Source organism: Castor canadensis, chromosome 8 (genome assembly GCF_047511655.1).
Source record: "Castor canadensis chromosome 8, mCasCan1.hap1v2, whole genome shotgun sequence".
NCBI lineage: Eukaryota > Metazoa > Chordata > Mammalia > Rodentia > Castoridae > Castor > Castor canadensis.
Window position 1 is genome coordinate 13,431,301 of NC_133393.1, and position 27,847 is coordinate 13,459,147.

A 27,847-nucleotide genomic window follows, 5' to 3' on the forward strand; every position below is an offset into this window, starting at 1 on the left:
TCCCTCTATGCTCACAAGTTCCCTGGCTGTTTGCCATTAAAGATACAGTTTCCTCCTCATGTCTCGAAGCCAACCGGGACAGCTCCAGGAAGGAGAAAGCCCATTTGAGGATGTGCTCAAAGGAAACCTCCAGCCTCCTCTCAGGGCCCGGCCACCCCCTCTGTCACCATCTCGCATCCATCTACCCAATTATCTTCACACACACTAACATCTGGGTATCTTGGTGACCTAACAGGTAATCATTAACCTTGGGAGAAGTGCTGGCCCTTTAAGGCTGCCCTGGGAAGAGATGGCAAAATCACCCCACTGGACTTGGTGCCCTGAAGCCAGTGTGGGTAACCAGGCCTGGGAGCCAGGCTTAGCAGAGCTGCTAAGGCGGGCAGTAGTGGAGGCCCATCCTGAAGGCAAGGGCAGCTGTGTGGGCTCTTCCATCGTCCTGCCTCTGATGGGCTGGCTGCCCAGCCTCTGGGAGCCATGGGTCTCCGCCCCTTACTGTAGATGGTGAGACTGTGTTCACGCCCCACCTCCCTCCAATAAGGCTGTCAGCCTGGGCCGTCCTTTCAACACCCATCTGACAGTGTGTGAGAAGGGAGACCGTGGTAAGGACCATCCCAGCTGTGTCCAGCACCCAGCCCCCAGTCCAAGGTATCGGCACACCAAAGAAGGCTCTGGTCTGGTAAAGACAATGGAGGGGTGGGACGTATGGGCAGGACCGCCCTGAGGGTGAACCAAAGGCCTCAGCAGCATCTTAGCCATCTTGGAGCCCAGAGCATCTGCCTTCAGGCAACAGCCTTGTGACTGCCAGCCGGCGCCTGCGGCTCTGCTGCCCTTGGGTAGCAGTGATGATGCAGGGATGCTGACGTCCCCTCCTCCCTGCAAGCAGGACACAGGCAGGTCTTGCTTAACTGAGATGGGGCAAGCTCTTTAGAACAGTCTGCATCAATTGAAAGACGAAGTGAGGATTTTTCAAAGCCTCAGGTGCCACCACCACTGGTGCCTCAGCCCTTGGCTCCAGTGCTGAGGAGTTGCTCTGGTAAGTCCCCACCTCCCCCAAATGCTCAGTGATCTTCCTGAGGCCAGGAACTCTGTCACCTCCAGGCAAGCACAGTGCCTGCCTGATAAAGGCGCACGGCAAATGGCTTCTGAGAGAATAAATGAATGAACATCAGTGGTTTTACTATTGACCTATCATCTATCTAGCTATTTATTTTGAGACAGGGGCTCACTATGCAGCCCAGACTGGCCTTGAACTCGCCATCCTCATGCCTTAGCTTCCCGATTGCTCAGATTACAGAAATGTAACACCTTCATTGACAATTTTAAACAATCAGCTCTGCACACAGAAGGAAACCTCAGAGCTGAGGCATGAGGTATGGAGATGGCTTTTTCAGCAAAAAGTAGACGACTTTGAGAGACATTCGGCCCACTCTGGCTTCCTTTGGCCTAGGTTCATTGGCTAGTTAGTTAGCGAGCATCAATTAGGGGCCTGCTGTGTACAGGGAGGGTGTCAGAGGGCCACACAGGAGAATTAAAAGGCATGGTCTCTGCCTTTGGTTGTGATTAAATGTAGCTATCCCAGCAGAGCACCAGTGGCTTATGCATGCAATCCTAGTTACTTGGGAGGTTGAAATGGGGAGGATAGTGATTTAAGGCCAGCCCAGGCAAATGGATCTCAAGACTCCATCTCCAAAATAACCAGAGCAAAATGGACTGGAGGTGTGGCTCAAGTGGTAGAGCACCTGCTTTGCAAGCATGGAGCTCTGAGTTCACACCCCAGTCCCACCAAAAAAAAATGCAGCCATCTGAAGAAAGCTGAGAATAACAGTGAAGAAAAATCAGGTGAGGATGGACAGACCAAAGGTGGGAATGAAAAGATTAGAATATGGTGGAAGTAATCTGCAGAGGCTTTCCACAGGAGGTGAGCTCTGGACTACAGACCCAGAACATTACTCCCATCCCCCATTCATCCATCCACCCACCCATCCACCTTTCCATCCATCCATCCATCCATCCACTGTCTTATCCATCCATCCATTCATTCATCTATCCATCCATCCATCCTCCCATCCACCCACCCACCCATCCATCCTTCCATCCATCCATCCATCCATCCATCCACTGTCTTATCCATCCATCCATTCATTCATCTATCTATCCATCCATCCACCCACCCATCCACCCACCCATCCTTCCTCCTACCCACCCATTGCAATCCAGACATTAAAGGCCCAGCCCAGAGAACACAATGGTAAATGAGGTAAATCCTGCCCTTGAATCACTGGGTGCCAGCATCTGAACTTGGGTACGCACGCAGTCTGAGATGCGACCTCAGAGAGCTGGAGTAAAGAGCATCTCAAGGGGTCAATCTTGCAGGACCCCTTCCAGAATCTGCCCAGTGGGCCTGTGCTTCTAAGAAAGTGGGAGACGCAGATAATGAAAGAAGGGGCAGGAGCCTTCAGACAGCAGCAGACACCTTGCAGGTAAACAGGTTAATGGTGACCTGTTGTTTTTCCAGGCTCTTGATGACCTCACCTTTGACCAACAATTTTCTGGCACTGGCTCAGTCTGCCAAGAGGGCAAAGGGGCTAGAAGAGGAAGGTAAACAGGAGGCAAGGCCAAAGGTGGCCCTAGAAGGCAAGGGGCACATTCCAAAAAGTCTCCCCAGCTTGAGGCCTGCGACAGAGCCCAAAGTCCAATAGGAAAGCACACTTGCACTGCAGCCATGGAAAATGCTGTAAGTTCTCCATCATCCAGCAACTACCTGCAGAAAGGATGCTCTGGTTGCTGGGAACACTTCCCTTCCCAAGTCTGCAGTCCAGCGCCTCAAGTGCCCCCTCGTGGGTGCCTCTAGATGAAGGCCTGGGTTGACTGGAAGGCTCTGAGGGTCTCCACCTGGTTACAGCCTTTCTTCCCATCACTGCGTCTTCTCCAATATCATCAGCTGCTCCACGCCCCTCAGCCCTCACTGTCTGGGGGCCGAAGGGTCCTAAAGCCGTGCTGGGTTGCCATCGTGCAGAGCGCCACAAAGGAAGTCCTGAAATTCCTCACAGGCTGTGTGACCTCGAGTGAATCATTAATCCTCAGTTTTACCATCTGTAAAATGGAGGTGCACACAGTAACATTTTCAGAGGACTGATAAAGGAAGACAATATACGTGAAATAAACTTAGGTGTCATTATTCTACATTCTGGGTTTACTAGAGATTGCCATATTTCCAGTTTTATTGATAAGGAAGCTAAGGAAATACAGGAAAACAGTGAGGGGTTGGATGCTCTCTCCTTGCCTTCCTCCTCCTATTACTCATTTTCTCAGGTTAGCCTGGCCCTTTACATAGGAGTTGCTAAGCTTTGAGGGACACAGTTCTCTGAGGGAATCTGAAGTAAGTTAAGGATTTCTCTCCCCAAAATATATTCAGTGCCTACCCCCAAGTCTGTGAAGGACATTTCAGGGGGTTCTTGTGCTCCAGGTCAGGCACCCTGGCCCTATGACAGAGCAGAAAAAAGAGCAGCTGTTACCCTCTTAAGATCCCAGCTCCAAGGAAGCAGGAAATGACAGGACGAAAATCCCAGACTTCAAAGAGCAAACCTCAGTCAAAGACTCCCCCAAAAACCAATCCCCAAGACCGATGTGATCCCCCCATACTCTCCATGACTCAGTCCCCTCCCCCACCCTCCTCTCCCAATCCACGGAAACCCCTCCCACAGCTGTTTCCTGAGTTGGTGAATTCCATTCTGGTTTTTGAAAGTCAAACAGAATCTCGGAGACCATCTGTACAAACGTCTTTATCTTTATAGATGAGAACTATAAGCAACTCAAGGTATGCTGACTTGCTTGAAGTCTGCCAGATAATCAGATCAGGAGCCAGGCAGCAAGAACTGATTCTGCCCCACATCCCACACGAGCACACTGAGGACCTACTGTGGGTCCCGTGCCCTGTGGGAAAAGGAGGGGCGGCCAAGAAGTGGTGAGCTGCAACCGGATTGGCTAAACATGTCTAAAATCCTTGGAATGAAAGTGCAAACAGGGTCACCTAGCGCCTGGTTATGTAAGATAGGTTGTAACATCTCTAGAAGTTCGGCAAAGGCAGAGTTGAACGTTCATTCATTCATTCATTCATTCGCCCAACAAATATTTATTAAACCCCAAGCAAATAGTTAAGACCATCATCCACACAAGGGTTCTCCTCCACTGGAAACCCAGAGAGGAAGAAAGTCGGACTCTAAACAAATAAAGAGAGTTTAGCTAGAGATAAATACCATAAAGAAAATAAAAATGGTGACTTGTGAGCAACTTGGTGATATCACTCTTACATTGTGGGAAAGGGAAGTGCCCAAGGAAGGCCTCTTGGAGGAGCTGACATTTTCACTGAGTTCTGAAAGGTGAGGAGGAGGCATCCATGCAAAGGTGTGGAGGCACCAAGTTCCTGAAGGAACAGCGAGACCAAAGTCCAGACGGCAGACATGAAACGGATTAGTTCAGGGAAGGGAGAGAGAGGGTCACTTGCAGGGGGAGGCCACAGCTGGCCTTGCACATGGAGGGAGGCGAGGAGGGCTGGCTGGCTTTGTGTTGTATGAGGGGAGGGCGAAGTCTCTAGAAGTGCAGCAAAGGCAGCGTTGGAAAGTTCATTCATTCATTCATTCAACAAGTATTCATTGAACCTTAAACCCTAGGAAGTCAAAGCTGGCGGCCTCCTGAAATCCTACAGGGGACACAGACAAGAAGCACAGCAGTGCCGGTGTTTGTCTTGACTGTTGGGAAGAGCAAGAATCAGAGAGGACAGAGGTTAGCTGGGAAGTCACAGAGCCCAGGCCAGACTGTGGTGAGTGGGGAATGGGGATAGAATGGCTGATGGCTTTGCATGGGAGTGACCCAGTAGGAATGCCAGGCCTCAGCCTCAAGCTACTGTATGGATGGCAGGCCCGTGTGTAGGTATGAGAGCTGTGGATTTGCAAGGGAGATCAAGGCTGACCACGAGCATATCCAGGAAAGCTGCTGTAACCTGTTCTGTCTAGTGGATTGCAAAGCGGTGTGTCCACTGGGCAACAGGTAGAGCCTCTGAGAGAATTCAAAGGAGGCCATGATGGTGGGCAGGCTCTCAAGGTGGCCAAAATGACCAGAAGAGGATGGATGGATCGAAGGTGAAATGTCCCCAATGCTTTCATGTGGGTTTTTCACCCTGTGTGCACTCCTCTCCTTGGGGCTGAGGAGGGGTAGTATGGTTGGAGAGAGGACCACAGAGGCAGTGGTCCCCAGTGCGTCCTGGCACTCTGTCTTCATGTCATATGAGTACTAAATGGTCCATACCATTGGATCTGGGCATGATTCTTTTTTATAATCAAGAGCTCCTTTTTATTGGCAAAAGGTCCCAGCTGGAATCACATACAAAGCTGATTCTCGGCACCACTTCCACAGGAGTCACGGGCATTAGATCCTGCAGCTGGGGCTCCCACTGGGTGCCTCCAATTATAGGATGACACTAGCCATCTGTCCTGGCTCTGCCAGCAAGTCCCAGAGGGAGACATGGAAAATTCCTGCCTCTGGGGATTCTGCTTGAACAAAGCCAGCCTCTTGCTCCAGCTCTGCATCCTATGGGATCCCACTGGACCCCAAGCCTTAGCCTAGACCAGCCCCTGGCCTCCACCCCACTCCTCTCCTGTGCCTCCCCTGACCTTGGCCACATCCTCTTTCTGTCTGTCCCTATTCCAGGCCCTTCTTCTTGTTCCTTTACTTCTGACTGGGGATGACCTGAAATCCCAACCCTCATGCTGGTGCAGCAATAGACCACCTCCTCCAGGAAACCCAGTGAGGAAGCCTGATGCCCATGTCTACTGGCAGCACAGCTTCCAGCCCTGCCCTGACCTGGGGTGACAGAGAGAGAGAAAGAGAGAGAGAGAGAGAGAGACTGAGAAGAGCACATCTACTCACACTGGAGAATCCTGGGGACCTTTGGAATGATGGCTGGACACCTTTCCAGTTCCTGCTTTGGGAATTCCTCTTATATGGGCTATTCCTGGTCACCATCCTCTCTTCTCACTCTCCTGACCTCTACTCCGGTGCCTCTCATTCACCCAACAAAGGTCATGCGCCATAAACAACCCATACATAGCCCTGACTCGCAAGGCAGACACAGAAAGCTCACCGTTCAAGACTAGCCCAGGCAGTTAGCCCAAGACCCAATCTCAAAAACAAACTAAAACCAAAAGGGCTGGGTGGCGTGGCTCAAGTGGAGAGCACTGACTAGTAGTGGGGAGACACCTCTAATGTGAGAACATGAAAAAGCGACATGTTTAGGGGAAAAAAAGACAAAGTAGTGTCAGGAAGGGGTTGGAGATCATGGGAAGAATATTGCCAGTTTAAATAGGAGGTCAGGTAGGCTTCGTTGAGAAGTTGTGAGTGAAATCTTGAGAAGTCAAGGGGATGAGTCCTGCAGATATCTGGAGACGGAACATTCCAGGCCCGTGAGAAAGGTCCTGGGGCAGGAGCATGCCAGCTGTGTTTGAAGAACATCCTTGCTGCTCTTAGAAAAAGACTGTGTCCCACCTTGAAAACCACAGTAAGGATTTTGATTTTTCCCTCCAGGAAAGCCAGCAGCCCCTGTGACCCGATCTGACCCTCCCCCCACCGTGAAATATAGCGATTAATAGAAGGTGACTGGAGGGGCAGATTGCTACTTTAGAGAAAGTGGTCAGGGAGGTCTCCCTGGAGCTTCGGGGCAGGGCACAGACACAGTCACTATCCCTTCCCTTCTCACTCTGCCAACAGGGAAATGCCTTCTGTTGTCCAACACCCCCATTCTCCCTCTCTCATCTCCTAGTCCTCCCTCTATCCCTCCTTTCCCATCTCCGTTCCTTCACCTCCCCCTCTCCTTTTGTCTTCAGCCCCACAGAGAAGAGGGCCCTGTCTTTTGGGCACTCTCAGAAGAAGTGGTGACAGGCAGAGAGAAGCTGCAGCAGGCACTAGGCAGGAGGAGAACAGCAGATTACAGTGTCTGGTCCTGGCGAGTCACCCTGTAATCATCACCGATCACCGGGATATAGGTAGACAGGACCCTGGCCATGTCTCTGCTGGGCCAGCCCTTGCCATCTTCAGCCAGCCCCTCCTGACCTCTGTTCTCAGACAAGGGGGAAACAGAGAGCATTTTGGAGGCCTGGCTCTTGACCCAGGCCTGAAGCCCCAGTGAGGAAGAGCTCGAGAGGACCCTGTGGTGCTGAGAAGGACACAGAGGCCCTGAGAGGAAACAGTGTCCCTCCAGGTCACATAGTGAGATTTGAACGCAGGCTGTTGTCCACATCCCGAATACCTCATCTTCCAGGGCAGGCCTTGGGTCAAACAGCAGTTCAAGATTTTGGCAATCCCTGCCTCAGGCAATAAAGATAGGGCTGTCCCTGGACAGACACCATTACAGCAGGGCAGAGGTAGCCTGTTGCAGGGTGCTGGCTTCCAGAAGACTGTGGAAAATGCTTTCCTGTGGCGGTGACCCCAATTTTGCACCTCTGTGAGAGTAAGGATATGTCACGACAGTGCTACCTCACCTCCCCCCCCAGGAAGCCTCAGCCAGGCAGTACATCAAAGGCTCAAGGGGACAGATAAGCTCCTGCCCTCTGTCAGCCCCTATCCTCTAGGAAAGAAGGTTCCTTGTCAGCCTCCAGGTCACCTGTCTGTCCAGGAGCAGATCTGGCTCCTTTTGGCTGTCACATGTCACTTGTAGTTGTGGCCTCCAGCACCTGAGTCATCTGTGACTCACCGCCCTCTGCCCTTGGCACAAGAGGGATGGGCCAGGTGGACTCGGCTCTAAATAGGATAAAGCCAGTCTAATGTCCCTGGTACAAGCCTGTCCCTCCTCCCTGTCACCCACACTGAGGCACAAGACTAGCAGGTCCTTCCTGAAGGACACCCATGTAAACACAACTGCTCACAGAGGACACAGCTGTGCAGGAGACCCTAGCCCATCCGAAGCAAGGAGGCACACGGACCCGCCCTCATGGTGCCTCCACACACATGGGCACTGGGGATCCCACACACCCCAAAGACTCCGTCAGCCCAGAGTGCTAGTATGAGTGAGGTTTAGGCTGTGCAGTTCACTGTGTGACCTCACAGAGGATCCCTATAAGCCCTCTCTGGGCCTCAGTTTCCTCCTTTGATCTGGGACTCACAGGTCTCCAAGATCCCATCCAGCCCTGATTCTGGGCAGGGCCTTAATAAATTGTTACAAGTGACTTTTGAGCAGGAAGGCAGCATGGCAGCGGACAGAGGACGATGTGAGCCTGGCCTCTGAGGTGACGCCACATGCCAACTGCAGTTAGTACTGAGGGAAGAGAGACAGCAGTGCCCTGAAGATGCTCCCCAAACCAGGGCCCCACTGAAGCCACCACCCCAAGGGAAGGACCAAGAACTCTCACAGGGCTCCGTCTCAGACTGAGGCTCCCTGAGGAGGACAGGCCATGTCTCCCTCAGACTGGGGCTCCTGAGGACAGGCCGTGTCTCCCTGTCTCCTCAGGAGTAGAGCTTCCTGAGGACTAGGCAGTAGGTCCACTTCAGACTATCTCAGATCAACAGCTTTTATCCAACTCTTCCCTGCTTGAGTGAGCCTGACCCCACGCTGGGGCCCATTCACTCAGCCTATGGCACAATCTGTTTTGGACCCCAGAATGACAACAACCACAGAGAGAGCAGGTAGTGTCTAAAGCACCTCAACAGTGACCTTTACCAGGTCCTTCCCATTGGGGTCCCTTTCATTTTCAGGTCCATTGAAGTAATATGGGCCACACTCAATCTGATTCCCCAGAGGAAAGATCAGGCACAAAAGTCCTCAGAGCCAGAGATCCTCACAAAGCTGAGGGTCCTCAGCCCCTTACTCTCTCTCCATTGTGGTTCACTCACCCCAACCCCGGAGCCCTTGGTGAGCGCCCCCTCCCAGCCCCAAGGAGGGGTTAAGGCGCCTCCCAGGGCGGAGGGAAGTTGGGAAAGCCAAGAGGAAGCGCATTTCTCCACTTGGCCTCAGCATGGGTTTCCCAATCCTGTGTGATGACTGTGGGGCGAGCCGGGCTGAGGCAACCAGGCAGGCCGGACCTCACCAGGCCATGGATCCCAGAACATTTTCCTGTTGGAGCAGCCTAGGGAATCAGGCTAGCCTCCAAGGGTTGTCACCTGGGATGAGCATGGTCCCTGGAGAGCAGGGCACAGGTTCTGCAGCGGGGAGCAGGAAGGCAGGGAAAGGCCCCAGAGAGGAGGCTGCAAGTGGCCCTGTTACCCCTGATATGGAGAGTAACAGAGACCCACTCACGGTCTCCAACTGTGCCCATCACCCTTTTGTCACTCCCTCTAAGCTATTGTCTTCTGAACTTTATTATTATTATTTGGTGGTATTGAGGTTTGAACTTAGGGTCTCACGTTTGCTAGGCAGGCACACTGCCACTTGAGCCATACCCCAGCCTTTTTCTCTTTTTGCTTTGTTTTTCCAGTAGGGTCTCAAGTTTTTGCCTAGTGCTGGCCTGGAACATGGTCCTCCTGCCTACACTGCCTGTGTAGCTTGGATCACGGCCCAGCTTGTTGCTTGAGATGGGGGAGTCTTGCTAACTTTTTGCCAGGGCTGGCCTTAAATTCTGATCCTCCCAATTTCTGCCTCCAAAGTACGTAGGATTACAGGTGCAGGTCCACTCTTCTGGACTTTTTAATCTTACTACAACCCATGTGAAGAATGCATTCTACGTGTGGTCCAAAGCACCCACACACATGCCTGCCACAAGAGTTTCAAGGAACAACAGTTCTCACTGCATGGAAGGCTCTCTGTGGGCAGCACGGTCCCTTCACCAGCCCCAGCAAGTGGAGAGGAGTGCAAAGCTCTTTCTGAGATTTTTCTACCCTGCTCTTTCTCACGTTTAAGAAAGAGCAATTCTGGTTACAAACTGTTAACTTCCTGACCCCACTGCTAGACCACAACTTGCAATTTTAACATCACTGCTCAAGGTCAGCAGCAAGATATATTGCTGTTGTACAGATGGGGTTATGGTGGCCCAGAGACCAGGTAAGAACTGCCTGAGGTCACAGGGCTGGTGAATGACAGGCCCAACCAGAGCTCAGGGTCTTGGCTCCCAGGGAAGTGGTTCCACTAGGCTTCCAGAGCCTGGGGAGAGGGACTCTCAAGATGGATGTCTGCAGAAAGAGGCATGGGGGAGAGGATTGCCTCCGGTGGGCCATTGGAAAAGGTGGGATGACTGCCCCTGACCTGCAGCTCTCCCAGGGCTCCCAAGGTTCAGCACTAAAGGTCATGGTAAGCCCACAGCCAGGTCAGTGTGGGAGGCTGGCATCCAAGTCTCCATATGGGAGGGAAAGGGGAAGCTGCCAGTCTGAGAGGGAAACACAGACCCAGTGCTAAGGAGGTTCCCAGTCTGAAGGCTGAGGCTCCTAATTTGTCTCAGATCTCTGCTGCAGGCAGAATTGGGAATAAACCCAGAACAGGGAAGCTCCCCACAAAGCAGCCAGAAAGGGCAAAGTGGGGAGGAAGGGAGGAGCATCAAGTAAGTCTCCTCAGAGCAGGGTCCAGGCCCTCCTGCCAGGTAGCGTCACCAGCCAAGGACGAGATGCCATGTACGCTTGTATTGCTGATAACCTGTGAACATTTAACTGGGCACCGTGTGCTTTTATTCGCCATATCTGGCGACCTACATCCAGGATCATCCCTTCCCAGATGCAGAAGGGCCCACATGGCAGGAGGAACTCAAGTCAGACCCAAGGAAGAATTTCTTGATACTCAGTATCGATCCAGGGTGCAGACTGAAGGACTCTGGGCGCCACCCCCCCCCCGCCCCTGCCAATTTCCACTGAACAGTCCTCAAACTATAGACGCCCCCAGCTTGAGCAGCTGTCCCCTCTCTCCAGAGTGAGGAGGAAACATGACCTGGTGGGGGAGACTTTGCACATGTGATGTGGGTGAGAGAGTGAATGGCCATTCGAGATAAGCCAGTCTTCAGGGGGAACTTCCTGTGGGGCTAACACCAACGGCTGGCATGCCCCCAGCATTTGGGGCCTGTGCAGGGAGGGGCGGTTTCTCCACAGCCAAAGATCCTGCAGCATGAGCCAACCCCTCCCTTCACCCCATGCCTCTCCTGCTCGCTCTCCTCTCCCCAATTTGGATTTTTAGTGTGGCTGTTGTAACAGGTAGTACCCAGGATGTGAGTGGAGTGGTCACAGACAGAAGGAAAGGGGGTGAGCCCTGCTGCCTGGCCAAGAGGGCACCCCTGGTGCTCAGATCCTGTGTGGGCAGCACGGTCCCTTCACCAGCCCCAGCAAGTGGAGAGGAGTACAAAGCCAGGATGGGGGTGCAGCCAGGAGCTCAACCTGCTGCTGGGAGGGGACTGTTGTAGAACTGGGACTCTGTGTCCCAGGTCTCACCAGCACCATGCTACAGAGAGGAAAGAAAAAAGTCCTTCCGACTTTTCCTTGTGCGTTTCCTCGTGCGTCTGTGCACTGGCTGTTGCCACGCCAAGGGAATGAACCGAAACATCTAGAAGGCTGAGCCTTTTCTGGTTCTGTAGGTCGGTCTCAAGGGAGAGCTGCACCCTCAGCTCAGGCAGCACACAGTTGGCACATGAGAACTTGCCCTGCCCTGTGGACCTGAGCTCAAAGCAGCCAAGGTCCAGTTATTCACTCACTCCATTTGTTCATTCCTTCACTGATGCTGTGTTTATACTCCCCCACCCGCCACACACACTCTCTCTGCAGTGCTAAGGATGGAACCCAGGGCCTTCACACGTGCCAAGCAAGCACTCTACCACTGAGCTACGCCCCCAGCCCTACTGAACCCCTTTTTGTTTTCTTCTCTTTTCTTTTGAGAAGGTTCTCACTGTGTAGCCCAGATTGGCCTCTAATTCCCAATCCTCCTGCTTCAACCTCCAGAGTGCTGGTATTATAGATGTGCACCACCATGCCTGGCTCTGAGCCCCTCTGTTTTTTGGGGTTTTTTTTTTGGCAATACTGAGGCTTGAACTCAGGGCCTCATGCTTGCTAAGCAGGCAACTGCTCTACCACTTGAGCCAGTCCACCAGCCCTTTTTCATGTTTGGTATTTTCGAGATAGTGTCTCATGAACTATTTCCCTGGGCTGGCTTTGAACCATGATCCTCCTGATCTCTGCCTCCCACATAGCTAGGATTTATAGCATGAGCCACCTGTACCCAGCTTCTGAGCCCCTTCTTAAGTGGCGATCATATTATGTTCATTATCTAATCTAATCCACACCAACACCTGGGTGGTAGGTCGTAACATAGCAATATTACAGATAAAGACAATGAGGCCCAGAGAGGTCAAGTGGCTTTCCCAAGGTCATAAAGCCAGAAAATGTCAAAAGTAGAATTCAGCCCTGTCTGATTTCACTGGCATTTACTGTATGCCAGTCACCTTCCTGGGCCGTCCACATGTCTCTGAGGACTAACATTCCTCTCTAGAATAGGGACACCACTGCCTATGTGTGGTGTTGGGAGAACCATGTGCCCCTGTGTACACAAAACACATATCATGGGGCCTGCTTGACAGATTGCTAGAGATTCAGCAAGGTAATTTTGTCCTAAGGTAGAGTTTTTAGAAGCTGTCAGACTTGGACCTGTGTTTGGGAATTTGGGGCCTCTGGGCCCAGAAATAGCATCCAGGATTTGAACCCAGGCAGTCTGGTGGACAAGGCCAGAGTGGCCCAGTGTTATCAATTCTGTGACTGCCAGATAGAGGGTTATTAATAACCATGAAGTGTTTATTACTGAAGAGTCAGCAGCTCCCAGAGGGCAGTGTGGGGTCAGGGGACCTCAGCCAGGTCAGCCCCCTCCTCCAGCCCCATGGGGCTCATTCAAGAAACTAGCTCCCTGGCTGGGCCTCACCCTATCCCTGGGAACCCTTACCCAACCAGGCAGCCACCCCATGACTGAGAAGAGTGACCCCTGTCACACTTATGTTTGTGAGCCGAGCCCATGTGGATGGGTTTATGTGGAAGATCCATGACCAGGCGTCTTGCTCCAACAGGAGAGTGCATCCAGGGGCATCTTCGGGGGGCAGGCCTTCCCCAGAGGCCTGGCCTTGGGGGCCCAGTAACCTCTTTCTTTCTCAAGCTTACTAAATGAGGAGAGACAGTAAACTAATTGGGAAAGAAACCCTAGGGAGAGAAGAAGGGGACACCTGGGCTGGGGCTGGAGATCCCCTGGGAACCAAACCAAATACAAGCAATGCCATCCCTGAATATTTGCCTGAGAAGACATCCTCCTGCTGACACCCCAGGAGGTGGCAGCTCCCAGCTCTCAAAGCCAGGAAAGCCCTCTCCCTACATTGGTCCCAGAGGCCTTTCACCATCCCTGGTTCACAAACCCTAAAAATCCCCAAAAAGCCAGGTTTTTGTCTTGGGGGAGTTTCTGAAACAGGGACCTCTGAGGGCCTTCACTGTAGGTCCCTGGGTTAAATTGGCCCAGATGCAAAGGTTTCTGCCCAGAATCCAACCATGAGTTAAGGCTTCTGCCATCACACTGGATGCCCCCAATAGGTTTTGGGGACACAGGCAAAAAAGATTGGCCTTGGGTCCTGTCCTGTTCATTAGTTCCACAAATACTCAGGCCAGCCCACCTTGGGCCCAGCATCCATGCTGGGAGGGTCCTCTCAGCAGGAGAGTAAGGCCATATACCATATACTTATGAAGACGGCTGTCCAACCCAGCCAGAGTATTTCAGTTTAACAAACAAGTGAGAAAAACAGCCAAACAGTAATAAAAATGGACCTTAGAGGAGGAAAAATGCATTGTCGTGGGAGCCAGAAAATAGTAACATAATTGTAGTGACCACACACAAGCACACTTCCATGCCAGTCACTGCTCAAGATACTCTCACCTGTCCACATCTCTTCATCTCCTCCGGCACCAACCAGGCAGGTATTACTGTGTCTGTTATAGAAATGAGTAAGCGGAGGCCCAGGGAAGTAAGTTATCTAGAGGCAAACCCAAGATTCCAACCTGGGTCTTCAGAAGTCTCAATGGGACATAGAGTGGCCCAGATTGGGCTCTGCAGAGGCATCAGGCCAGGTAGGGCATCTGAGGATTGGTCCCCAGGGGCCAGGCCTCTCAGACCATTACCATGCCTCCCAGGGGACTTCTAGTGCCAGGATGGCTGTCCCAGCTGCAAAGGTGGGGAGTAGGGACATAGTCTTCCTGCAGGATACTGGGAAGGTGTTGAATGGAGGACCTCAGACCTCAGAGGGGACGGAGGAGTCCCAGGAAATGGGCACGTGTTGGCATCCGCCCCACTTGGAGCCAGACCAAGGGACCATCAGGGGAAGTATGGAGAAATACCAGGGCCAGGCTGGTGAACTGTGCGTGGCTCATGACAGAGGCAGAGCGAGCCCCTTTGGGACAGTAAATGTGAGAGAGAAGGATGGGGATGAAGGCCCCAGATGGTTCATCTCTCACCACATCCGGTGACTCCAGACACCGATGACAGTCAGGTGAAGGCCAGGTGGTGCCTTCCCAAGACTGGTGCCATCCTACTCAATAAAGAAAGTTCTGGTGGCATGGTTTCTCTTCCTTCAGACTAGCATCTGTGTGAGGGCAGGGAACATCCTGAGGGCAAGGGCCATGTCTGCCCTCAGTCTGGGAGCTCCCTGAGGACAGGGACAGGACTTATACTCCCCTCATGAAGAGAGCAACTCTCTAAAGCCTTTGAAAATCTTTCTCAGGTCGCCTCTGTCTGTCACCCTGGGGAGACCCAGGCACAGCCGTGCTCATTGTCTGACACACCTCAGTTCTAACTCTTCCCCTTCAGAGTCCCCTTTCTGTCTGTGACCCTGCGGATGCTCCCCGGAGCCCTGTCCTTGCCTTGCGTTTTCCATTTCCAGGCTGACTGTAAATATTTAGTTTCCTCCCCTGCACTCCCCTGGTCCCCACCTGACAGACAATGTCCTATGGGTGCAGCTGAATTCTCACCCTCCTGGCAGCTCTGAGATCAGACTGATGGGGCCTTCCAAGGGTCATCTCATCCATCCTCCATCTCTAGGCTGGCATAGGCTGAAGCCACCCATGCACGTGAGTGACTGTCCCATACCAAGGCACAGCTGTGTGACTGATGTTCAGTAATTGCTGGATGACAGGAGTGGAAGGGAGGAAAAGGATTCAACGGTATTTTCCTATAAATCCCTGTGCCTAGCTCTTCGGCAGTTTTGTCCTCTGTCCTCTCTCCCTCACTCTGTAGGTGAGGCTCAATTTCCCTTGGAGAGACTTCAGTAGAACTGAATGAGTCTCCTCCTTCTGGAAATTTGGATAATCCTCTGTCTTCCCTGGGTCAGCCCTTGCCCTGAGTCTACCTACCAAACCTACCACCAGTGCAGACCCCTGTCTGTAATTTTCTTCCTAAAAATAGCCTTTCTCTCTCCAAACTCTTGGACCTTCAGACATACCAAGACCTCATGGATGGGATGGCACAAAAGTCCTAATCCTGTGGAAGTGACTGTTTAGTGGGAAGCTCAGTTATTTATTACCACTGAGTAACAACCACTCCAGAATGTCACAGCTTTGAACAATAGCAGTCTGCACAATCTCACAACTCCGATATAGGCAGAGGATGGCCTCACAGTACTTTGCCAATTGTTGGCTACCGTGGCTCATCAGGACTGGAGAATCCCATTGATCTCACTTGCATGACCGGGGGCTCGGTGTGGGGTGGTGGGAACAGTGGAGGGTTGATGAGATCCCCCCTCTCCTGCCCACTCTCTCTCCTCTCCAGTAGTATAGTTGAGCTTCCTTACAGCAAGGCAGCTGCCTCCCAAGAGGGCAAAACGATGAAGCCTACTAAGCCTAAGCCTAGATGTCCCCACAGTCTCTCTTCTTCTGCCACAGTCTTCATCAAAGCAAGTCCTAAGGCCAGCCCAGATTCAAAAGGAGGGAAAACGCTGATGGGAGCAGCACGTGGGCACAGGGATGGGAAGAACTGTCGGCAGCCACATTTGCATACAAGCCACCACAATGGTCCTGAGAAACCAAACAAACCTAGAATCGCCAAGTTCTAGATGGATTCAACCAACCTCCTAGCATGGACTGTGGGAGGGAGGCAAGTGGCCATCAGTTTCCCTGAAGAAGCAGGGACTGTAAAGACTTTTGAGGGCTGTGACCAGGGTGCTCCTTTGAACAAAAGGAAAGAGTCTTAAGCTAGGCACAGTGGAGTTGACGGCAGGGTAGGCCTTGGCCTTGATCAAGTCTTCTCTGGGCCTTGAGGGATCCTTGGAGAGGCTCCAGGGGGTGTCTGTGCTGCTCCTGTACAATTGGGGTACACAGCATTTTCGTTTTCTCCTCCTTTTCTCTGTGGTCTATTTCAAGACTGTTTCTCTTGTCCTAGGCCTCGTGTTGAAATCTCTTCCTTGTATGCTTCGGTTTCCAATCTCCCGCTGACGAGCCCCAGTCCCTGGAGACATCTCTTGCCTTGCCTTGCCTTACCATGCATGGGGAACTTGGATTTCAGCCCTGGGTCTGGCCACCGCTCCATCCTCCCCCTGTCCTACTTTTCTTCTGCCTGTTTGTATTCAGTCTAGACAAATTGTTTTTATTTGTTGATGTCCTGCCCTAGCCTGGGGCGGCTGCGGTGTGCTGGGAAGAGCACTAGAACTGGAGTCGGGAAAGCTGGTTTAAATTCTCCTTGCCTGGCTGTGTAAATCCAAGCAAGTCATTTAACCTCTCTGGTGCTCCTGCTTCACGAGTTTGGAGCGATAATAATGACTCTCATCTCCAGGGCAGCTACAAGGAGACAGTATCTGAACTTTGCTCCCAAATCCTACTGGCTGACTCTGCATTCACTTCTCCTAGCCCCAGCCCTGTCCAAGTCCCCACCTGTCCAGCAAGCCTGCCACCAACCTCTCCAGGCATCTCCATAGAAATTCCATCCCGTCTCCATAGTCCTGGAATGAAATCCTCAGCCTCCAGGCCTCAGTCTCAACAATGTCAGTCGTTTAACAGATGTTCCCTGGGCATGTGCTATAATCCAGGCACTGTTCCAGGAGCTGGAGACATAATAAACAAAACAAACAAAAATCTCTGCCCTCATAGAGCTTGCATCCTAGTGGGGAGAAGAGGACAAAAACGGGAATAAATTTTAGAGCCACACAGTCCTAAACAGCAGCCACTAACAGTTGGGTGCAGGGGTAAGCCTATCATCCCAGCCATGGCCAGCTGGGCAAAAAGGAGATCTCCTCTCCAAATAACCAGAGCAAAAAGGGCCAGAGGTCCAGCTCAAGCGATTCACGCCTTCCTTGCAAACCTGAAGCCATCAGCTCAAACCTGCTGGGAGCCAGTAGCTCACACCTGTAATCCTAGCTACTCAGGAGGCAGAAATAAGAAGGATCATGGTTCAAAGCCAGCCCAGGCAAATAGTTCACAAGACTATTTTGAAAATACCCAACACAAAAAAGGGCTGGTGGAGTGGCTCAAGGTGTAGGCCCTGAGTTCAAGTCCCAGTACCACAAAAAAAAAAAGTTCAAACCCCAGTACCATCAAAGGAAAATTTAAAAAGCAGCTACTAAGCCATGCATGCACATTGAGCTCTTGAAATGTGGCCACCACCAAGTGACATATGCCTTAAGTATAAAATACATACCAGATTTGAAGATCTGGTAAAGTGTAAAATCTAAAAGTCTAAAATCTCTCATTAATAATTCTCATACTGATTAGATGTTGATATGATATTTTAGATAGGTTGGGGTTGAATAAAATATATTAGCAACATTCATTTCACCTGTTTCTCTCACCTTTTAAGATCTTGGCCCCTAGAACATTTTAAATTATGTCTGTATGGACTGGGGTTGTTGCTCAGCGGTGGAACAAAGGTCAAAGCCCTGGCTTTGATCCCTAGCACCAAAACAAGAAGTTACAAATGTGGCCACTACATTTTTACTGACCAGTGCTGTCATAGTGTGTGAGAGGGTGTCATTGCTATAGGACAATGGGTCATGAAAAGAAGGAGCCCTAAGGCTCAGTAGGGTCAGTGGTAAACGCAGTGGTCCAGGGAGGCCTCAGTGAGGAGGGGACAAGACTTGAAGACATGGGAGCCACACGTGCCTTATGTGGGGCTAAATGTGCCAGAAGGGAGACAGCAAGTGCGAAGGTCCTGTGGGGAAGCATGCCTACGAAGTGTGAGGACCAGAGAAGCCTGTGTGAAAGTAGCCAAGTGACCAAGGGGGATCAGAAGCCACTGAGTAATTGGAAAGTAGAGGCAGTTGGATGGTCAGAGCCTTTCAAGGCCGTTTCACGGAGTCTCCAGAGGGTTCTGAGACCAAAGGTAACACGCCTTGACTCCCATTTGGTCAGGTTCACTCTGGCTATGGTGTGAGAAGAGTTGAGGGGAGCTAGTGGAGACCCCAGAAGACTAATTTAGAGGTGCCAGCTAAAATCCAGGTGGGTGACAAAAACATCTACCTCACTGGGCTGTGTGTGAATTCAACATCAACTCCTGTGGCAGCCAGCACGGGCAAGAGAGTAGAAAGGAGGGTGTACCTGGACCAAAGCTCCATCAGGGCAGGACCTTACCTCCTGTCCTCCTCACCATGTGAACCGGAGTCTGCCACACTGCCAGTCAGGCATGTCACCCTACCAGTCTCAAAGCATCTCCCTGAAGGTCTCGACAGCCTCCCATTGCTCCCATGCTGTTGCCAGGCACTGTGGGAAGCATCTCTGACTAGGGACAACCTGCTTCTGCCTTCTCCCCACAGTCACTGCAGCCCCCCAGCTAATCCCTGCCTCTCTCCAGCTTCAACTCCTCACCCACTCCCTGCCTGAGGCCTCTCCAGGCCTTTGCTCACACCACCCCTTCTGCCTGGGGTTCAACCCTCTGTACCCCCACCATCCCTGTCTTCTATCCATTCTTTAGGGTGTGGCATGGAGGTCACGTCAGGAGAAGAAACTCCCCACCCCAATACCCCATCCCCAAGTTAGATCAGATGCCTCCCAAGACATTTCTTTTTTGGTGGGACTGGGATTTGAACTCAGGGCTTCATGCTCACAAAGCAGGTGCTCTATCGCTTGAGCCATACCTCAGTTCATTTTTCTCTGGCTATTTTGGAGATGGGATCTTCAGAACTATTTGCCTGGGCTGGCCTTGAACCATGATCCTTCCAATGTCGGCCTCCCAAGTAGCTAACATTACAGGCGTGTGCCACCGGCTCCTGACTCCCCCAGGACACTTGAAGCATTTTTCCATTAATGGACTTATACTTTGGATTTATACATTTTTCTATTAATGGATGTATCTCCCACCTACTCACCCTCCCCAGATCCTTGCGGGGTATAATTGCCTTATTCATAACAGCATCCTGGGTCACAGCACAATAGCTGGCCCAATATTTACCCAAGCTCTACAATGCATGAGCGACAAAAGGAAGTGGATTTGGACCCACTGCTCATTTGGATCCACTGCCAAAGACACAGGCAAGGTCCACCTTCCCCAAGCCCAGGACAGGAGAGAAGGGCTCATGCAGCACGGCAGGGCAGGGATCCCATCTGTGACAACCAGTGCTGTGGGGCTCTGTCTGAGCTCAAGGAACTGCAACACTCATTAATGACAGCAAATTACACCCTGGGGCCACAGTCCCCCAGCAGCACCCCCTTCCCACTCCTAGCCAACTGTAGCCAGTAAGATTTATAGCCGAGCCTAGCCCTTGCCTGCCTTTTGGGCAGCCAACTGGAACCATGGCTAGTTTCTTCCTTGACAAGGGCCAGGGGCCTGGATCAGCCTTACACATTGCCAGAGCCGTGGCTAAGATGCTCTGACCTTCTATATCAAGACAGGGGTGGACAGCCCAGCCAGACTGGAAGGATTCTGTCCCAGCACAAGGAGGTGGGTCACCCCCATATCCTACACACCAGGGACCCTTTTCTGGAACTGACAAATGTTGTGCTTCCAGAGGGAGGAGAGAAGGGGTGGGGAATCTGTAACAAGAATTCAATGGAGAAGGAGAGACCAAAAGGAACTTTGCGATCAGAATTAAAATCTTTAATACAAAATGCTTTTTTTTTAAGATATATCTGTATTTCTTTGTTGTTGTTTAAAAATAAATATGTACTACGGAATATCTCGAAAAACTGCACTAGAGACAAAGACGTGATGTTAATATCTTTTTCCCCCCACAATTATTACGGATAAACAGTAGCACCAATAAATAAATGATAACAAATATTAAAATTAAAAAAGGAGAGAGATTTAGTATGTAGGATTCTCTATTTTTCTTGTTTTGTTTTTACATATAAAAAACAGAATAGCAATGTCTATTTTATCAGAATCACATATATACATAAACATATATATATATATATATTTATATACAAACACAAGTTGCCAAATATATATATAGTATGTAAATGTATATTGAAACCTTATTTCAAAGGAATGTGTGGTGGGGAGCCAGGGAAAAGGAAGGGCAGAGTTGAGTGTTAGCAAAATTAAACATCTGCTCAGGACAAGCTAGTGACTGTCACCGATCAGGGAGAGAGACTGGAAACACAGATCTCATACACAAAAAACCAGTACAAATAAGAGAGAGTGAGAGAAAGCAAGAGATACATCTCATAAATAGTTGAAATTAAATATTAACCAAGAATACTGAAAAAAAACCCTACTCTTTAATTAAATTAACTGTTTTAATTTCTAATTAAAAAGGGATATTAAATAAGTACCGTATATAAAACACTTTGTCTCTTTTTCTCTGCCTCCATGATGGACAGGTAGGTTCTGCCCATCTCTCTGTGCTTCGGGAAGGACAGGTAGGGGGAAGGTTAACCACTCACACACACAGCCAGGTCTCCTGGGACAGAACTAGTGGTTTCAATGGTCTGAGGACATGAGTGCCACCTGGGCTGCACTCCGGGAAGCAGGGCAGGGAGAGGATGAGCAGGTCCCAGGAAGAGGAGCCATCGCCAGCCTCGGCCACTCTTCTCTTCACCAGGACACCTGCCAGTGGTCTCCCAGGTGACTCAGAAGCAGAGGGAAGCAGGTGAAGGCTGCCCAGACTCCAGACTTTTCCGGGCAGTGCCCCCGGGGGCAAGACGTCCTTGCAGCATGTGGCTGGAGTCCACAAAACACTCCATCTCTTGAGGCTCCCCAAACTCCTGGTGGAGCCAGCGTCCTCGTCCCTGTATCTGTCGTCTGTCTTTCTGTCAATTTGACTTGGGTTAGAGGCTCAGGGCCAGGGCTGGGATTGTCGCTGTTCCCAGAAGTGAGCCAAATTTGCCCCCGTGCCCTGGCCTTGCATTGTTCCCGGGCAGAGGAAAGGACCTTGGCCTCCCTAAGAGGGACAAAAGACCATGCCAGAGTCTCTCGTTCCATGCTCTCTCCTGTCAGGATCTAAGTAGAGATATTCTCCTCCCAACTCAAGTCCACAGCAGTCAGATACATCCAGTGAAGACACCAATAACATTACAAAGTTAATTTAAAAAAAAAGAATATATATATTTTATACATATAAAATATATATATTTATTTTTATATATATGTATATATATATATAAACGTATGTATGTAGGTGGGTGTGTCTACAGGAATCCCAGAAATAAAATTCTCTAATCTTCCGGGCTTGGTGATTTAGCAGCAGCAAGAAAAATCAAATGACCAATGCAATTCCAAGAGGGACCGTGCCTGGTCACCCGCCCGGGAATGCTTCTGCCGGAGTCTCATCCTCCGGACCCAAAGTGCTCTGCGCAGTGTCCTCTTCCTTCATGTCAGGTTTCTGGATTAAGGACTGTTCTGTCAACGGTGACTGGTGACGGTGTGTTGGTGGCGGTGTAGTTAGTCGGTCGTGCTGGATCAATCTTTCCTGGTGAGAGGTCTGGTTCCCGAAACCCTGAGGGAGGCTCCTTCCTGCAACCTGGCTCACCGCCTTGGCTTGTCACATCTGAGGGAAATGACAAACAAAAGCTGAGGGTTAGGATCAGGAGAAGAGACCTGGCAATGAGTCTGGCAGTCTCCCCAAGGGAGGCCCCTGGGTCCCTGCAGTCCCTTGTGCTGCAGGAGCAGAGGACAGGGAAAGTAAAGTCCTGGGATAGATGCCCCATGGGAGGGAGAGGCCCAGTCCGGTCCTCGGGGAGCCCCAGTCAGAGCAGCAGCCGTACTCAGGAGCCCCTAGTTTGCCCACTAGAGATTGTGGCCTACGTGAGACATGACAAAGACATAGCAACACCTCACAAAGCAACAAATGAACAAGTACCAAAGAACAGCCCCGACTTGACACTTCATCGCCAAAGAGGGGCAGAGCTGGATGGAATTAGCTGAAGAGGGTTCTGCAGGAGGTGACACAGCTCAGGCTCTATAGGCTGGTTTGGGGAAGAGTGAATAGGAGACTGGAACAATACCATAAGCCAGGGAAAGATGCGGCCAGTCAAGGAGGGGGGCTGTCCTAGTGACATGAGGTCCCCAAAGGAAAGGAGTTAGGGGGACCTGGGGCACCAGGAGGGAGAGAGAATAGCTCCACTCCCTGTGAGTCTTCGGCCTTGCTGCAGGCCTGGCCTCTCTTGAGCTGCCTGGCAGCTGCAAGCCCAAGCACCTGTGGCCTGTCCTTTTCCATGTGCTGTTTAACTTAGGCCAGGGACAGACAACATAGAGGCTTTGCTCCTCCTGTTGAAGCAGGGACCTTCTCTTCGTGCCCCTGCCCCTGGCTGATTGTCTTTTACCCTCCCTACCATGAGAAGGAGGAAGCAAAACAGGCCCTGCCCTGAAGGAGAGGCTGGGAATAGCAGTCCTAAGCATCAAATCTTAGGAACTGAAATTCCCCCAGTCAGCTCAGGGGTAAGGTAAAGTCTCTGAGGGCCAAGTAACTTCAGTTACCTCCCAGGTCACCCACAGCTCTGCAGAACAATCTAGACAGAAACTCTAAGGTGTGGAGTCCTTAATCTTTCCTGAGGCCCCCCCAGGGGAACTGAGCCCTGGAGTTAGGAAGAGCGCTCCCCCCCCAAGTACTACTATATGCTTTTTCACATTAGGGCCAAGAGAGTCAGAGAGCCAGAGCCTCACACCAATGATGAAGGTCTAGTTCCCAGGGAACCCTGGAGGAGAAGGGGAGCAGGCTCCAAGGAGCCCTTGCACTAGCAGGGATCCTGGCCCTACTTGGGTTTCACCCATAAAAGCCCTTCTTCTGGGTGATGCTTACCCTGAGGACAGGCCTCATGTTCATAAAGAATGCCAGTCCAGGTGTCAAAAGACTGTCAGCTGCCCGTCAGCAGCCCATCAGCAGCCCGTCACAACCCTGTGCTCCTGACTGTATGCTCAGTCACATATAGTGTTCACTCATGTACTTGACACTTCCTTGGACCCCAGCATGGACAAAGGACCGAGGTACAGACACCTGGGTATCCCTAAAGTAGTAAAGCAGGTCCAGGCTTAAGGAACTCACGGTCTGATGGTAGGGGGATGGCATGGCCACTCCCTCCAACCATCAGGGGGACATTTGGAAATGTGTAGACTGGTCAGGGTTGTCACCTCAACTGGTGCAGGATTAAAGCATGTGGTGTAGAAAGAGCCTAAACCAACAGCAGAGCCCTGTCATCAGGGAGCCCCAGTGTGAGGGGACACAGTCCTGCTCTGGGGCAGGGCGGGGCGGGGGACACAAAGGATCAGAGGCCCAGCCAGGCTGTCCTGAGAGGACAGTGTAGAGCCAGCAAGAAGGCGTACATTATATAGACGTCATTCCATCCATGGAAGGGCTCCTAGTCTCTCAGCATTAGCACCAGATGTAGCAATAGTAACATCAGCACCAACAGCCACCACGAGCAGCAGGACCACAGGACACAACACACAGCTTGAGTCCACACCACCACACTAAGACACACCAGCCTACCCACTCAGGCAGCCAGCACAACCTTGGAGCAGGCTCACCAGACCAGACCAGCGCCCGCAAGGCCTTGGGAACACAGAAGGCAGCAGTCACCAGGCAGGCAGCTAGAAGCCGAGCAAGCAGCTGGCCCCTCACAGGCGTGCTCTCTCTGTCTCTCTCTCTCTCGCTCTCTCTCTCTCTCTCTCCTCTCTCTCTCCCCATGTCTGTGATGCCCCTCTCTGACTCGCTCGCTCGCCCTCTGGGAACCAACCTGCAAGTACGTTCGTTTAACTCAAGCTGCCTCGCCTTGCAACGCGAGTCTGTGTTTTTGCAGGAACATTTACACGTCTGCGGATCTTGTACAAACAAATGCTTTCTCCGCTCTGAGCAAGGCCCACAGGGACTGCAAAAAGGCAAAAGGAAAGACATCTAAGCTAGAGCATCAGCAGAGAGAGAGAAAAAAACCATGCAACACCCCCTAACACGTCCACAGCGGCATCCCCACCCGGCTCGGCAGCCCCCACGCCCTTCCACACCCTGGAAGGATCCGAGCGCTACAGCAGAAGACAGAGAGAGTGGCAGAAAGAGGCAGCACTGGCTAGGATGCCTACCCACAGGAAGAGGAGGGCATAGGCGGGCAGAGAGTGCAGGACAGGGCTGCCAGGAGGGGCAGTGCTATGCCCCAGGAAGACATGGGTACACCTCAGGCCACAGGGCCCCCACTGCTGCTGTCCCCAAAAGAGCACACCTTGACTCTTCACCTGCTGGGGACAGCAATCAGCAGCCCCTAAGATCTCCCAGGAAAAGGGTTTGTGCCCAGACCCCTCCACCAAAGAGGGCTACCATAGGGCACAATGGAAGGCCAAGTTCAGAGGCTCAATCCACCAGCCAAGCCCATCATAGCCTCCAACACAGAGGAAGAGGCTGCCCTATAGGGAGACTTCAGTAGGCACCGTGGGATGGGCTGGAATGGGGGGGTTCTCCCCAAGAGGCCTGAAGTGCATGAGGAAACAAGGCCCTTCCACCAGGGAAGGGGCCACCACAAGATGCCTGACCTGCCCCAGCTACTCCTTCAGCCCACAAATACTTCTTCCTCCGCCATGTCTGCCCTCCCCACCACTCTCAGCTTCCAGACTAGTACAGAAGCCTAGAGCAGTGGAAACTAGCTGGGTGAGCGGCCCTGACACCCAGCACCCCTGCCAACATGGGCCCACCACCAGTGCCCAGTGGGTGAGAGGAAGTTGGTGCCCAGCCAAGCACCCTCCCTGAGTCCTCCAGGCCCACACACCCACCCTCCCTATCCCAGCCCTGGACCAGCAACGCCACCACCAAGTCTCCCCATTGGTGGGTTAGTGGAGTGAGTGAGTGAGAGAGAGAGAGAGAGAGAGAGACACTGAGGCCAGAAGGGAAGGGCAAGAGCCAGGGAAGGGCAAGAGCCAGGGAGGGGCCACGGGAGGGCGGCAGGGTTACGGGGTACTGCAGGCAGGAGGTTGACTGGAGGCCACAGCGGCTCCAGGGGATTAGCCAACAGCGGGCACCAACGTACACGCTCCGGGATTTATACCGGGATTTCTTGCGCTTTCGCTTTTGCCCTTTTCCCTTTCCTCGAACTGATGTTCTGGAAAATAAAATAACAGAGACAGACAGAGAGAGAACGAGGGGGACAGGAGAGCAAAGGAGGCAGTGGGGGCACAGGCCAAACAGGTCTGCTTCCTGGAGCTGGTGGCTTGGACACATGAATGTATTGGGGCAGCATGCACCCCATAGCTCCTTTTTCCTCACTTTGCCCACCCTGGGGTGCCAACCCCAGCCCTTGGCAAGGCCTTGAGTGGGGAGCAGAGATTGCGGAGGGCATAGGACCCAAGGGCCTCCATGCTCAAGTTGCTCCCAGTCTCAGTCAACACTTAAAGCCCCACAGGCAGGCTCTGTGCCCAGCAAGCCTGTACTCATTGGACCCTGAAGGTCAGGGGGCTGTAAAAAATAAGGCAGACTTTGGGAAGGTCAGATTCCTAACTTGAAAGAAGGGTGGGGAGGGGGAGGGCTATGCTTTGAGCACCTTCTGCCTTCATTTCCAGATGCAATAGCAAGGGGTCCCTCCAGGGGCCCTGCCTCAGGGAATCCTGGTGGTGGGAGCAGCTTCCTTAAGAAGTGGCAAAAAACCCAGGCAAGACATGAAAGCACCAGCTTGCCCAGCCATGGGAGATGGGGTTGGATCTCCTCAGAGCCCCATCAGAGGTGGTCTGCTCAGGGGGAGCTAGGGATGGCTTGGGGGAGGTTCCTGAGGATACTTGCAGGGAGTTCTCTCCCCAGACTCTCAAAGCCTGCCACCCTTCTCTCGGATAGGTTCTCCTCCAAGCCCCGGAGAGCCCCTGCTCTCCCCAGGAACAAAGCAGGCATTTAGGCTGCAGCCTGTTCCCCTTGAGGGAACCAGCACTCTCCATGACTGCCAGGCCAGAGAGAGCACTCCTCAGTATGTCTGTCACAGGGGAAGAAGGAAGGGGACAAGGGGAGAGGCATGTCTGTTCCCCTCAGGAGAAAGGACTGCAAGGAAGAAAGGAGAGTCTCCCCACGCTCTCTCTCTCACTGTATTCTCCCAGACCGTGGCTCACCCAGCCACGACAGTCCTGAAGCTGGGGCCTTAGGGAAGGGCAGAGTTGAGGCTTAGGGGCTTCAAGTCTCAAGAGCAGTGGGGCAGACAGGAAGGGGAAGAGGGTAGCATGGGTGCTCTCTCTCAGTCTCTCCCTCCCTGCTCACTTCCCATCGGTGCCACCCGCCCACCCACATCCCAGACCTTGTCCTCAGCCCCATCCTGACCTGACTTTCCACACTGAGCAACTGGAAGTCTCAGAAAATAGCCAACATGCCACTTCTCTTCAGCAGCAGAGAGAGCTATGTGTCTCCTTCCCACCCACTCCACCAGGAAGGCAGACACCAAGAAACGCCCTGCAGCTCCAGACCCCAATGCACTGCCACAGTGACCACCAAAAGAGGCCGCTTCCTCTAACACACAAAAGCTGGCCTCTGTGCCACCCACTCCCTCTCCTCTTCAGGGATCCAGGGAGCCAGTGTCCACACTGCCCCCTGACACACCGAACAGCAAGTATCTAGAGACCTGGAAGGCAGCATCTCTGTCAAACAAAACATCAGACTCCAGGCTGAATTTCTTCACTGCTTCTGGAGCCATAATCCTAAAGCTGACTCCATCCCACAGCTGCCACCACAGTGCCCAACCACTTGACCCACTGAGGCCATCAGAGCCCCCGACAAAGGAAGCTAAAAGCCTTTGCAAACCAGGACAACTGGCCAAAGAGAGGGAGAAGTGTGAGTGTTGTGGCCACTTACTTTTCCGGCCTTGCTCTATCTTTCTTTGGTCTGTAAATGGGTAGAGAAGGAGGAAAAAAAATAAGAGAGGAATTAAGATGGTGGTAATAATGACAAGGATAATAATAATAGCAGTAAAAGCATAGTGTTTATGATGGAGCGACACTGTTTTAATCCCTTTACAAACAATAACTGTTTTCATCTTCATAATATTGTGCCCATTTTCCAGATGTGGAAACTGTGGCAAGCCAAAGTAAAATGCCCAAGGTCACACAGTTGGAAGGTGGACACAGGCTAACAAGCCCAATGTGCTTTACCCTGGTGCAGATCAAATGAATGTGTGACTCGTCCTCACCTGCATTCACATTTGCTGTGCTGTAGGAAGCTCATCTCTCCTATGTGCTGGCCTTGGTGAGGTTTGATCCGCATTATCTGAGGAAAAGGAAGCAGATCAGAGGTTAGTGACCCAGCCAGCCATACCCAGATGGTACACCCCGGGGCTCCTGCCACTCAGCACCCAGGGGTTCTACAGAGCAGGGATGGGTGGTAGAGGCAGGAGGACCAGGGCTCTAGCAGGAAAGAGCCTCAGGCCACCCCAACTCCCCCAGCCCTGCTGGCCTCAAGGAGCCCCTGCTCCTCTTGAGGGAAGGTATGGCTACAAGGGTTGGCCAGGCTGGGAATTCAGGTCCTGGGTTCTTACCGTTCCCATCCCCTCCCCTCCTTTT

At 52.1% G+C, this 27,847-nt stretch overlaps 1 protein-coding gene and 1 long non-coding RNA gene across 5 annotated transcripts; one reads left to right on the forward strand and one right to left on the reverse strand.

Moving 5' to 3' along the window:
• Positions 1 to 339: 339 nt before the first annotated feature.
• LOC141425629 (uncharacterized) lies at positions 340 to 19,985 on the forward strand. Of its 3 annotated transcripts, none has more exons than XR_012450635.1 (4): positions 340 to 1,033; positions 2,516 to 2,734; positions 4,671 to 4,819; positions 5,707 to 19,985. It is a non-coding gene; the product is annotated as an uncharacterized lncRNA (long non-coding RNA). The 3 variants fall into 3 exon arrangements; XR_012450636.1 differs by having other exon boundaries at positions 16,352 to 19,985; XR_012450634.1 differs by having other exon boundaries at positions 4,671 to 19,985.
• LOC109682127 (vascular endothelial growth factor A) lies at positions 19,972 to 27,837 on the reverse strand. 2 transcript variants are annotated; one of them, XM_020157195.2, is made up of 5 exons: positions 27,478 to 27,837; positions 27,144 to 27,173; positions 25,348 to 25,419; positions 24,073 to 24,204; positions 19,972 to 21,887 (listed from the first exon to the last, which is right to left on the reverse strand). In XM_020157195.2, exons 1-5 carry the CDS (start codon positions 27,549 to 27,551, stop codon positions 21,866 to 21,868), a joined length of 330 nt encoding a protein of 109 aa, XP_020012784.2. In that variant the 5' UTR covers positions 27,552 to 27,837; the 3' UTR covers positions 19,972 to 21,865. The 2 variants fall into 2 exon arrangements, with proteins under 2 accessions (XP_020012784.2, XP_020012787.2); XM_020157198.2 differs by lacking the exon at positions 25,348 to 25,419 and having other exon boundaries at positions 27,478 to 27,828.
• Positions 27,838 to 27,847: the final 10 nt, after the last annotated feature.